The sequence below is a fragment of the Magallana gigas genome, chromosome 3, assembly GCF_963853765.1.
Source record: "Magallana gigas chromosome 3, xbMagGiga1.1, whole genome shotgun sequence".
Taxonomy (NCBI): Eukaryota; Metazoa; Mollusca; class Bivalvia; order Ostreida; family Ostreidae; genus Magallana; species Magallana gigas.
In genome coordinates this window covers 4,614,784-4,628,070 of record NC_088855.1, presented here as the reverse complement: position 1 = coordinate 4,628,070, position 13,287 = coordinate 4,614,784, and the positions used below count along the sequence as shown (strand labels likewise).

At 35.8% G+C, this 13,287-nt stretch overlaps 3 protein-coding genes and 1 pseudogene across 6 annotated transcripts in view; 1 reads left to right on the top strand and 3 right to left on the bottom strand.

Annotated features, from left to right (window-relative positions):
- Window positions 1-13,287, bottom strand: part of LOC105339124 (dihydroorotate dehydrogenase (quinone), mitochondrial) — a 270,339-nt gene that overhangs the window by 248,885 nt on the left and 8,167 nt on the right. The gene's annotated exons all lie outside the window — the stretch shown is intronic.
- On the bottom strand, window positions 101-12,173 carry LOC105345597 (cytochrome P450 1B1). 2 transcript variants are annotated; one of them, XM_011453784.4, is made up of 4 exons: window positions 11,524-12,173; window positions 10,439-11,245; window positions 9,938-10,037; window positions 101-787 (listed from the first exon to the last, which is right to left on the bottom strand). In XM_011453784.4, the coding sequence occupies exons 1-4, from the start codon at window positions 11,939-11,941 to the stop codon at window positions 550-552; spliced, it is 1,563 nt and encodes a 520-aa protein (XP_011452086.3). In that variant the 5' UTR covers window positions 11,942-12,173; the 3' UTR covers window positions 101-549. The 2 variants fall into 2 exon arrangements, with proteins under 2 accessions (XP_011452086.3, XP_065934241.1); XM_066078169.1 differs by lacking the exon at window positions 101-787 and adding an exon at window positions 9,173-9,747.
- LOC136273261 (uncharacterized) lies at window positions 2,092-3,001 on the bottom strand (annotated as a pseudogene).
- LOC136273559 (uncharacterized) lies at window positions 4,409-7,937 on the top strand. 3 transcript variants are annotated; one of them, XR_010711720.1, is made up of 10 exons: window positions 4,421-4,520; window positions 4,644-4,676; window positions 4,807-4,929; window positions 5,031-5,214; window positions 6,090-6,356; window positions 6,442-6,584; window positions 6,799-6,972; window positions 7,096-7,143; window positions 7,237-7,311; window positions 7,532-7,896. XR_010711720.1 is itself a non-coding variant. In XM_066078174.1 (9 exons), the coding sequence occupies exons 6-9, from the start codon at window positions 6,820-6,822 to the stop codon at window positions 7,595-7,597; spliced, it is 342 nt and encodes a 113-aa protein (XP_065934246.1). In that variant the 5' UTR covers window positions 4,411-4,520; window positions 4,807-4,929; window positions 5,031-5,214; window positions 6,090-6,356; window positions 6,442-6,584; window positions 6,799-6,819; the 3' UTR covers window positions 7,598-7,937. The 3 variants fall into 3 exon arrangements, 1 of the variants encoding a protein (XP_065934246.1); XR_010711719.1 differs by lacking the exon at window positions 4,644-4,676 and having other exon boundaries at window positions 4,409-4,520; XM_066078174.1 differs by lacking the exon at window positions 4,644-4,676 and having other exon boundaries at window positions 4,411-4,520; window positions 7,532-7,937.

The window sequence follows — 13,287 nt, the reverse complement described above, 5'->3', positions numbered from 1 at the left end:
GAGGTACAAATGGTCAGATCCGTAACCCTGTGTCTGACGTGCTGGGTCAGTAAGAGTCAGTGAGTACCCCTTGATGGACCTTGTCCAAAAACATCAAGTGGCCACAACTGGTTTTGAACCAGTGACTTGATATTTTCAAAGCTCACTGATAATGCTCTGAATTACCAGTATGAATCTTTTTTCATGTACAAAATACATAATTTAAGCAATCAACAAAATTTGATTTCCATCAAAGTAAGAAACAGGACAAAAAATTGTATTAGGAGAGCCATTGCTCATGAACATGATGAATACATCTATTCTTGAAATGTGGATTTCACAAAATCTATGACAAATTGATGTCCACAAGTAAATGAAACAAAATATAATACACGATTACAACATTAACATAACTTTGATCTCAAGCATTGCCAGTAGATGGGTTAAACGTTAACAAGGCACATCACTTTCACTATTTTTCTTGTGAGAGTTTTTACTAAAATAGATTCTTAAATATCTTAACTCATTTTATTTTAAATGTAGCTACAACTACTGCCGATCAAATATGCTTCAATCTTCCCTACTACTGATCCTAATCTTGAAAGGTTTGGGCTGGATGGCCAGTCTGTAGTCCGACTCCAGATTCAGGATAGTTCCTTCTGCCCGGACATTGAGCTGATGCATGATGTGTGTAAAGAACAGGTACACCTCCATATCGACCAGTGCCTCCCCCGGGCACCGCCTCTCCCCCATGCCAAAGGGGATAAAGTGCTCAGGGATGGTCAATCTACCACTGGAATCTAGAAACCTGACAAAAATGGACAAATATTTGCAAAAAACCCACCATATAAAAGAATCAGGGAACATGTACACAAAAGTACACCCTGCTAACTCTAGAATGAGGCTGTCCATGTCATTGGAGTCAAATAACTCACGATCATTTCCTGTCTCAATAAAAATCAGGAGCTGATCTACAAGGTCTCTTAATTCAGTGGGATTGTAAGAATCCTTGTGCTGGTTCACCAGAAATCGGTGGTATCTGGTCAATAGGGCATTCCTTTCCTCAAGTTGGCTTATCTTTTGATTATAGATGGTTTTCAAAATTGGAAAATAATCATAAAGTTGAACATTCATGGCATCTTTTCTGTTTTCTAAACAATCATATATTTCATGTGTAATGGGATCATCTACATCGTATGCATCCTCAAAAAGTAATGACATCATGATATGTAGATGTGCAAATTTAAAGTACTCTGCGGGATCAAACGCACCTTCTTCATTGATAAAGAGGCACATTAAACTGAGGATCTCCTTCACTATCAACTTTTCTATTGAGTATAATAATTGTCTTTGCCCTGGTTCAGGATTCCAATGGCTGATCAGACTTTGTATTATATATTCCTTTTTCACTTGTGTTTTCAGATCGAGGTCAGCTGTTGAAATGCCTGACAATTATATATTAGATATTTGATGATCAGCACCCAAAAAAATGTGATATGCGTGAGTAACATTAATTTATTTGTAGTTCTACCTAAAAATTCTGGTTAACAGACCATAGAACTACAGTGTTTTGCATACAAAAAACTTGCAATTCTATTAGGTATACAAAAATTTGGGACTAGTTTTCAACTGATTAATCTTTATAATTGGTAGTCCTCTATGCTCCGTCAAACCAAAGTTTCTCCCAGAGCTATAGATTTGCAGCTAATGAATGACCTACCTAATTGTCTATTACCCATGAACAATTTATGGAATGCTAAAACATCTGGGCATCTCCGAACGCCTTCTGCCCGATTATCATTATTCAATTATACTAAGCAATTATGTGGCCTTCTAAAGGGGCACAGGTAGACTTTACCTGTGTTTTCATGAAAAATAATATAACAGTTTGTCTTTTTTGTTAAATGTTGAATGTCTTTATAATTAAAATTGTTGCATAAATAAAAAGAAAACATTGAATCAATTTTAATATATTTATTTAATTTATTGGCTCTACATATAATTTTAAACATTAAGATAATGTTTTAAAATTGCATAACATTTTATATACAATTTTCCTTTTATTTTGACACATAGCTCTGTTTTATAATTAACTTATAAATACATGGTTGACTAAAACATAAAAAACAATTCAAAATATTTAAAAAGTTTTAAAAAGCATAATTCATAATGCCGATTATGGTATCGCTCCTTCAGGGTCTGCAGTCTCCTCTTGATGTTCGCGTACTTCTTTGTCGGTTGACGAATGGTTCCTTCTGCTTGTTTCTGGATCTGTAGAATTTCTTTGCTGTTCTGGATGTCCTTAAAGATCTTGATGACAGTGTAGATGTTTGGGTGCGCGTGTAGGGCCATCCTCTTCAGCTTCCCGTGCCATGCTTCTAAGTTGTTATTGGTCCGTGGTCCATTGGTTCCGAAGTGATTCCAAATAAGTCTGTCACCATTCACCCACTGTTCTGTCACAAAGTCTGTAAAGGTCTCTGTCACTTCCGTCAGGTCGGCTTTATTGCGGTCGTCCAGGGCTTGGAACCACACGTTTTCGATGCTGTCTAGAGGAACTAGGGGTAGGACGGCTGCTCTCCTTATCAGTTTATTCACGTTGTCATCTTCTCTGTAGGGGATCTGTAAACCTGTGATCTGTGCCTTGCGCCAAACAGCCTGTGTGAAATGGAAGAAACATCCTTTGGTGGTGATTCCGGGGAAAACATCTCTGATGGAGTTATGAACTGCAGTTTCGAAGTCCGCAAGGGCACTGGTGGGAGAGAACTGTAGGCTGAGGTCGTTCATCTTGTCGGAAAGGAGAGTGAAGAGTCTTGTGTAGGTGGCTTGGTTCTTTCCTGGAAGAGGGCATACACAGCATGCGTCATCTGGTCGTCAGTCATGATGTGGATGGTGAAGATCTGGTAGAACAGGCTGGGGCAGGTGTAGAAGGTTCCATCACAGAAGAAGGTCTCGGAGGCAGGGAGGTCTTGAAGGTTGTCTGTTGTCGCAAACGCAAGTATCCTGATGTTCTGGAAGATGTCATCTAGTAGAAGGAATGGTTGTCCCGTCTCTGTTTCTGTCCATTTCCTCTCCAGTCTGATGTCTGCTGAAGTCTTTGGAAGTGGTGGTGTCTGTTTCCTGCGGGCTCTGTAGAGTGATGACCTGGCGGTGTTGAAAGTCGGCAGCCTCTCGATGAGATCTCTGCTGGTGTCGTCCCATTCGTTGTCTCGGAGTTTGTTGAGTTCTTCGCTGAAAATGGAGGGGATAGGCCTAACTTTATCTGTACATCTTCTGGAGATGGCTGTCATAATTTGTTTGGCAACAACTTCAGTGTGGTCCCCTGCATAGGTGTGTTGCTGTCGTCCAAAACCTTTGGGGGTGTCATTCTCTGTTAAGATACTGGCGAAACATCCAGATGTAATGCACCTCCAGAAGATCTTGTTGTCCGTCCTTCGATTTACCCAGTAAATGTAGCCATTGAATGCGATATTACGTCCCCCTCGTCTGCTGGTGATGAACTTAACGTTGATCTGTGCATTTGCCATTGTGAGTGAAAAGTAATGATGTTTGGATTCTTTCCTTCTTTTATACAATTCTGTAGCTTGTGTTCATTTACAGCATTGATGAGTTCAGTTCAACATCATTTATTTACAGCTTTGATGAGTTCAGTTTAACATCATTTATTTACAGCTTGGATGAGTTCAGTTCAACATCTTTACAGTAATTGATTTTAAAACTAATATTTAAAAAATATCAAAGTAATTTTTTTTACCATAATGATGTTCAATTACTTGGTTTTATGACATATTAATTAAAATATATTTAAGCTTATGTCATTCATTTATTCACAGCTTGGACTGATTTGTTTGAGAAAGTGATTTTTTTATCATAATTTTATCTCCGTCATAATTTAAATAATCATCATTTAAAATCTCTGATATTAATTTATACCTTAAGATATAATGTTTTATTTTTATTTTGTTAAGATGTAATTTTAAAAATGAAGAAATGTATTTAATTTTTTTTAATAATATTTAATGATTATTTTATTTCACTGAAACATTTAGGTTATTAAATGATATGGTACTTTTAATATAATGTCAGGAAAATGCAGCCATTATCACTATTTATTGCAGTTTTTTATTTTTTTTAAATTAAAAATAAGACAATGTCGTCTACCTTTGAACCAAAGTATATACAGGTAAAGTCTACCGGTGTCCCAAAGTATATACAGGTAAAGTCTACCTGTGTCCCCTTAGAGGGCCCCATAATTGTCTTGACCAATTATTATTTTTAATTGAGGAGTGGGGATTCGGAAAATCGATTCTAAATCCTTTTAATTTTTTCAGTAATCCCCTTGAAATGTCATCAACGTTAGGTATATTTGATTGGTTTTCATGTCATATAAATATTCACATACTAACATAATCGTTCCAATCTTGCTTTTCAGGGACATATTGAATGGAATGTTTGATACTGGTGAAAAGATATTGATTTTAACCACTTCCTAGTAATGAACTGATCTCAGCTGAATATATCAGGAAAAAGAAGCCATGGTAAAGGTAATCTGACTTTTGTATTGATCAAAATATTTACAAACTTCCTTAATCAGATAAAATCCTGTTTGGTAAAGAAAAGTGTTGTTTACTCATCAGTATTTAATGATTTTAATCAAATTTATTCAGGTTTGGTAATATACTGTTTTGCTCTGCTACATGGTAAGTCTCGTAGATAAAAATAGTCACTTCCTTGATATAACGATTACAGACTTATTACATGTGCATGCTTTACCGTTCTTCCTGTTTACACTTTATGATTTTTTAACCTTTTCTTTATTGCATGTTACAGAGAACGGTCTATATCCGCGTGGAGTTCCTGAAGGTGGGGGAGATTGACATGGTCAAGGAGAAATACTTTGCCGATGTCTTTGTGCAGGCAAGATGGCGGGAACCGGCATTGGATCACAGTCAAGTATGTGCAGTTCAAATTTTTTTTTTTCAAAAATATGCTTAACAATATAATACATCATAAGAAGCAGATAACTATTCTTTCTTGTAAATCGTTTTTTGCAGCATCTGGAAAACAGGAACTTGTCCCAAAATATCTGTTCAGAATGTAATCGACTCTAAGAAGAAGAAAGTATTAAAAGAGTTGAATTTTAACCCCCATGGTGAGGCTTTCATTACGGAGAAAAGAAAAATTAGCGGACAGTTCTCGGAGAAGCTAGAGCTGATGGACTTTCCGTTTGATCACCAGGTTTGTTATAAACCACATAATGAGAGTGCAAAAGTGTATCCTCTATAACAATAAGAACAATATCAGGTATATAATCTCTCACAATAAGAGCATGCCCAAACAGTATGTTCTCTATCACAATCAGGGCATGACCAAACAGAATGTTCTCTATCACAATAAGAGCATGACCAAACAGTATGTTCTCTATCACAATAAGAGCATGACCAAACAGTATGTTCTCTATCACAATAAGAGCATGACCAAACAGAATGTTCTCTATCACAATAAGAGCATGACCAAACAGTATGTTCTCTATCACAATCAGGACTTGACCAAACAGTATGTTCTCTATCACAATCAGGACATGACCAAACAGTATGTTCTCTATCACATTCAGGGCATGACCAAACAGTATGTTCTCTATCACAATCAGGGCATAACCAAACAGAATGTTCTCTTTCACTATCAAACTGAAAGCATGACCAAACAGTATGTTCTCTTTCACAATCAGGGCATAACCAAACAGATTGTTCTCTATCACAACCAGGGCATGACCAAACAGAATGTTTTCTAGCTAATTTTTTAAATACAGGGAAGAGCTAAATACTTTAATTAACTATACCCTCTCTATTGCAATCATAGAATGTGGCGTTTAATTTGTGCTGCCCTGTTAATGAATTACAGTTCGTAAACTTCCAAGTACCAGATATAGAAATCAATCTTCTAAATCGCAACCATCAATTAAGCTGATAGTTATGAAAAATAAACGTGATTTTTGGTTGTGTTTGTTACCATTTAGCATTTAGTATTTTACTGCATGTGTACAGGTCGATACACTACTGAATGGTTTGACAGAAACTATGCTATATGATTTGTTTCTGTTTGTGTTTTTGCAGTATTTGAACCTGGTCATTACCTCTGAGCTCCCCGCCACTGATCTGGAGTTCCAGGAGGACAAGGACGAGCTGAGTACCATCAATGTGTCATGCTTCGTGGACGTCCAGGAGTGGTCCCTGTGTGACTACGTGGCCTCCGTACCCTACACATAATCCAAAGTCTTCTCTCAGAAACGGAACGTCAACACCAAATTTCCCGGCATTTCCGTCGTATGTTGCGCAGTCAGACGCGCGGGATTCTTCGTCTTGAACGTTATCGTCATCATGGCAAGAATTTCATTAACTTTCTTGGTATATCTTAGCTTTTATGTCTCATCTTTCTGAGGTTAACACGAGGTTTATTTTGTTTCAGACTCTTATATGTGTCACTTCCTTCGCCACATTTCCTAACTCAGAACCGGTTAGGGCTGTCCATAACTCTCATGTTGACGGCGGTCACCTTCCGTCTGACGACGAACGCTAATCTCCCCCAAAATATCCTATCACACCTGCCTGGTCAGTGTTTCAGTGCTGTAAATTCTCTAAATGTTTAATCATATTATACTATATTTATCGGTAATTTTACAAGTGTCAGCTTAAAATCGTATGCTATCTGGTCTGTCACTAAATATTGATTTTAAGGACTTTTCCTAAATAAGTAACAAATTTTTTTAATAATAATAAATTAACGTGTTTTTGTATGTAAAATTCAAAGTAGTAATGTTTGTAGGACAAGTTTATCCTAGCCAACATGTTCTTTAACTGGCTGGTGATAGCCTGGCACGCGGTCATAACGAGGTTCGACGATGACCTACAAGCGACAATGGACAAATGGGCTTTCCTCGTCTTCCTCATTGCATACGGGCTCTTCCTAGTCGTCTTTGTTTCCTTAGTGCTCATTACAGTAAGGATACTCCATACAGTCAATTTAGCTGTAATACATGCGATTTATGGTTTTAATATAGAAGTAATTTACGTGTAATCTATCAACGTTCTTTATGATTTTTATTGATTCGTTTTCTTTCAGTATGTGTCACGAAATAAAGAACTACAATCAAAGCTGAAGATATACGAGGTAGGGAACACCTAGTGTTATACGTCGCAATATGAATGCATTCCAATCAGGCGTTAAGTGTTATTTTTGCACTATGTTATGATCTGTTTGTAGGAGAAGGCGGAGAAGTTACTAGGCGGTCATTGGAAGGATTCCCGCTCGAAGGAGCAGGAGGACGTCACAATTAGGGTAAGGAAACTTTGCATGTTCTGGATTTCGGTCATCCGACCATTAACCTCGCGATGCCGGTGAATGATTCACAAGTACTGCGTCTTTCCTTTCCTTTTGGTAATTGTGCACTTATTTATAGATTTATGATTCCCTGTGTCGCTTTTTATTAAGGCTAAACCTTTTACAATGTAACACTGCCTACAGATTTTGTTATAATCAGTGCTTTGTTCATTTTTAGAGACGTGCGGGATTGTCCTTCGCCACGCCAGGGACAGCGTCGGCTGTGTATCCCATGGATACCTGAATCACAGCCTCCTTCTGGACTCCACCAGATACACTTGTGATATTAAATCAAAGGCATTCCATTATTATATATATACATTTTCATGCATAATAACCAAGAGTTGTAATATAAATGAATAGTGAAAAAAACCCGTAAAACTTGCTAAAAACCACAGCATGGTCAGAAATGTTTCCATTGTTTTACCTGGTGGCAACAACTAAACAAAAACGCAAACTTCAAAACAATGAGAATGCATGCTGAGTTGCTCTCTCTCTCTCTCTCTCTCTCTCTCTCTGAATAATTAGATACTATTCGTGCTTCATTCTCAGTTTTCACAAAGATAACCATATTAAAGCTTTACACGTAGATTTTGTTATATTTATTAAACACTTTATTCAACAATTACAATTTGTGTTACTAAACCAATACAAATAAATCATTTTTAAAAATGACTGTAGTGTAAACAGAAAAATGACTAGAAGTTACTATGTCAAAAATTTACCGTATCTCGGGGATAACTACATATACACAAATTAAAACATATTTCATGTTCATATATAAACTCAAAAATGACTGTAGTGTAAACAGAAAAAAATGACTAGAAGTTATTGTGTCGATAAATGACCGTATCTTGGGGGTAACTATATCTACACAACTCACAAACATATTTTCCATAGACATATAAACTCAAACCTTTATAAGGTCATTGCAATCTAATTACAATTAGACTCAATTCTAATTTTAATCAGATTGGAGATCATTGTATATAAACATCTACCATCATACGTATATCAAAAGATCTATGATAACACTTCAACATGAGTATACTCCAGTTTGTAATACTCCTGTATTTATATATTACAGCTATCACAGTCAAACTTCAATAAATTCAGCTATCACAAAATCTTTATGAAATACGGACAACAAAACATCAAAATACATGTAGTTTTGATATGTCTTTGGTTAACTGATTAATTAAATAGTTCACTATGTATCAAAATACATGTATTACCGTTAATGATGCGGTCAACAATATACCAGTATGGGAACATCTTATATTCTCTCTCATTATTTTTCCTTTGTTAATTCTTAAAGTTTTGGACGGAAAGACATCCCTCAGCCTATTGCACTTAATTGCTGGAGCCCCTGAGCCTTACATTTCAAACACACATCAGGCAATTGATTCTCTATATAAAATTTATTACAGGTTAAGAAAAATCCTATGATTGGTTGATGAACATCCATGATACACAGTACAATTTCTGTAAAATGTTTGACTAAATCCTAAGTACATCTTCAATAGTAGCTACATGTAACTTCTAAATAAAACCAGTAGTGGTGTCTTCAATTAATTTAATCCTTTCCAAGCCATGAGGTACAAATGGTCAGATCTGTAACCCTGTGTCTGACGTGCTGGGTCAGTAAGAGTCCGTGACTACCCCTTGATGGACCTTGTCCAAAAATAAACCATGCAACATCAAGTGGCCACAACTGGTTTTGAACCAGTGACTTGATATTTTCAAAGCTCACTGATAATGCTCTGAATTACCAGTATGAATCTTTTTTCATGTACAACATACATGATTTAAGCAATCAACAAAATTTGATTTCCATCAAAGTAAGAAACACGACAAAAAATTGTATTGGGAGAGCCATTGCTCATGAACATGATGAATACATCTATTCTTGAAATGTGGATTTCACAAAATCTATGACAAACTGATGTCCACAAGTAAATGAAACAAAATACAAGACACGATTACAACATTAACATAACTTTGATCTCAAGCATTGCCAGTAGATGGGTTAAACGTTAACAAGGCACATTCCTTTCACTATTTTTCTGGTGAGAGTTTTTACTAAAATAGATTCTTAAATATCTTAACCCATTTTATTTTAAATGTAGCTACAACTACTGCCTATGACATATGCTTCAATCTTCCCTACTACTGATCCTAATCTTGAAAGGTTTGGGCTGGATGGCCAGTCTGTAGTCCGACTCCAGATTCAGGATAGTTCCCTCTGCCCGGACATTGAGCTGATGCATGATGTGTGTAAAGAACAGGTACACCTCCATATCGACCAGTGCCTCCCCCGGGCACCGTCTCTCCCCCAGGCCAAAGGGGATAAAGTGCTCAGGGATGGTCAATCTACCACAGGAATCTAGAAACCTGACAAAAATGGACAAATATTTACAAAAAGCCCTTAAACCAATATAAAAGAATCAGGGAACATGTACACAAAGTATTATTTGTCAGCACTTTGAGACTCAATTTTCCTTGATTTCTGAAGGGTCGACAATACAGTTTTACGGGTGCAAAATGTTGTACAAGTAATAAATAATGAAACCATGTTTATTACCTGCATGGGTCAAACTTTGATGGATTTTTCCAGAGTTTCTTGTCATGGTGAAGACTCCAAACACTAAACAGCATGACAGTGTTCTTTGGGATGTTATAACCTATTAATGAAAAATACAGGAAATTTTTTTAATCATTTTAATGAAAAAGGCTGCCATGAATCTGAAAAAGGCTTAATTATAACATGTTTAATGCAAAAAGAGGTGTACAATGTATAAATATATCTAACTAAAAAAAAATTAATACATCCAGTGTATTTAAAATTTAAATATTAATTGATATACTGTGGAATCATTTAAATTTGTGGGGGCCAATTTTCATGGATTGTCTAAATTTGACATGTTCGTGGGGACGTAATTTTGTGTTTTATATCTAAAAAGGAAATATGACTTAATAATTCTAATTTAGTAATTCCTGGATAATGTCAATTCGTGGACGAGAGGTACCCACGAATTCCACAAAAATTGAGCCACCACAAAAATTAATGATTCCACAGTAATACCTAAAAATTCACAGTTTTTTATCGCTCTGTGAGGATGCAGAAATGGAAATAAGGTAACATTTCTTTGAACTTCAAATATCACAGCCATTGTGTAGGGAAGGAAGGGTTGATCTGCTAAGGTTGGAAATCTATCCCTGCCAACAACTTGGTCCATCTCTTCCTGCATTTTTGTTTGAATGTCGGGAAAAACTGCCATATATCCCATCAGCCAGGTCAACAGAGCGGGAACTGAGGAGAAGCCACACCCTGCTAACTCTAGAATGAGGCTGTCCATGTCATCGGAGTCAAATAACTCACGATCATTTCCTGTCTCAATAAAAATCAGGAGCTGATCAACCAAGTCCCGTAATTCAGTGGGATTGTAAGTATCCTTGTGCTGGTTCAATAGAATTCGGTGGTATCTGGTCAGTAGGGCATTCCTCTCCTCAAGTTGGCTTATCTTTTGCTTAAAGATGGTTTTCAAAATTGGAAAATAATTATAAAGTTGAACATTCATGGCATCTTTCCTGTTTTCTAAACAATCATATATTTCATGTGTAATGGGATCATCTACATCATATGCATCCTCAAAAAGTAATGACATCATGATATGTAGATGAGCAAATTTAAAGCACTCTGCGGGATCAAAAGCACCTTCTTCATTGATAAAGAAACACATTAAACTGAGGATCTCCTTCACTATCAACTTTTCTATTGAATATGATAACTGGCCTTGCCCCGGCTCAGGATTCCAATGGCTGATCAGACTTTGTATTATATATTCCTTCTTCACTTGTGTTTTCAGATCAAGGTCAGCTGTTGAAATGCCTGGAATTTATATAAATATTTGATAATACGCACGACGAAGAAAATATTGATATGCATGAGTAACATTAATTAATTAATCTGTAGTTCTACCTAAAAATTCAGGTTAACAGACCATAGAGCTACAGTGTCTTGCATTAAAAAAAAACTTGCAATTCACAGTATAGAAAAAATTTGCACTAGGTTTCAACTGATTAACCTTTATTATTGGTAGTATTCTATGCTCTGTCAAACCAAAGTTTCTCCCAGAGCTATAGATCTGCAGCTAATGATTGACCTACCTAATTGTCTATTTCCCATGAACAATTTATGGAATGCTAAAAAATCTGGTCTGCCATCAAAGTTATTCTCAGGATCTGTCAGTCCCTCAGTGATTCCTTCTTTTGAACACACAACTACCACATCCCATTTACCTGCTTTCAAACTGAATATATCTCCATAAATTTCTTTTAAATTTGCTATTCGTATATGTGATTTAGATTTAAAGAAGTCCAAATTTCCAATGAATGGCAGCGATATTGGTCCCGGAGGATAATTCAATAATTGTTTCCGCCATAAATACACAAAACTCACACAGAAAGTAAGAGCTAGAAAAAATACGTTTGGCAGTTTGATAGAGTAGTTGGTCAAATAATTCTGAATGACTTCATCTGAGGAAAGAATCAGTTTTGATACCGATGAAATTACCGAATCGTTCATGATTACAAAACACTGAGATAATTCGAGCTACGAAGAAAACAACGTTTCCTGTATTATTAATCGTCCATATACAGAAAACTTGATAGCTTTAAATTTTTCAACGTTTTCACCATTATTTCCAAAACAGTTTTTCAGTAAACGTCTTTAAAAGAATTTCAAATCAATTTGTATTGATTTCAGATTATTACATGTGTTTACATTATTTACAAACGCTCCGAAGACAATCATGGTTAACCAGGTAACAAGTGAACTCGGCACCTGGTGAATTTGGCACCTGCGTAAATAGTGAAGTCGGCACCTGGTAAACTCGGCACCTGGTAAACTCGGCATCAGGAATCTGGTGAACTCGGCACCTCGATATTTTTTTCTTATCATAACTATAAATAAACATAGAAGAAATACAAAACCTCGTTATTTTTTTATTATCATAACTCAGATATATAAAAAAAAACATCGAAGAAACACAAAACCATGATGCAATTGTGACAAATAAAAATTTCACGTATACCGTGAATAAAAGCAGTTAAAAACAACTAACTACAAAGAGGATACTTATGATTAATATAATAATTAAATATAAAAACGAAGAAATAAGGTGGATTTGTAAACATATTAATATAATTACGTATCCACAACGTACTGTACTTAAGCATGTGTTATCCAGTGTGTACCTTGTTTAAATTGCTAAAACAACAAGATGACAGCGGGGTATTCCTAGTATACACATGGAAGGGGCTACCAGGTGCTATTAGACCGTGTATTACCCGTACACATAGAAGGGGTGAGGTACTAATTATGAGGAGGTTAATGTAAATGAAGAGACCCTGTCAACACATGGGCTTCCAATTCAATTCTTTATTCACTCAAGACCAGTTCACTGGTATTTGAGGTTCAAAATCAGTATATACACATGTACACGAATACAGTCAAGGATCACATGTACAGTAGAAGTAATAATGACAAAAAAAGTTAAAATCACAATACAATAGGTTGTTAAAGTTGGTTTCTGGAAGAACAGACTTTGAAAATTTTCATAATAAATATTGACAAGTTTTTTAGTTTTTCTACATTAAAAGTATTCATGAGCTCGTTAAATTTTATAATATTTGGGTTTTCATAATATCTCTTGGGTAAAAACATTTTTCTGTCGTTTACAAAATGTGTACATTCTAAAACATAATGAAATTCATCCCCAATATTATTAGAATCACACATTGTACATTTTCTTTTAAATGTTTTTCAATATTATACCATCTACCTGTTTCAAAGGGGAATCGATGATTACATGTTCGTAATTTTGTAAACGTGATCCGTAGATCTGTAGGTAAAATCAACAAGTACTTTTC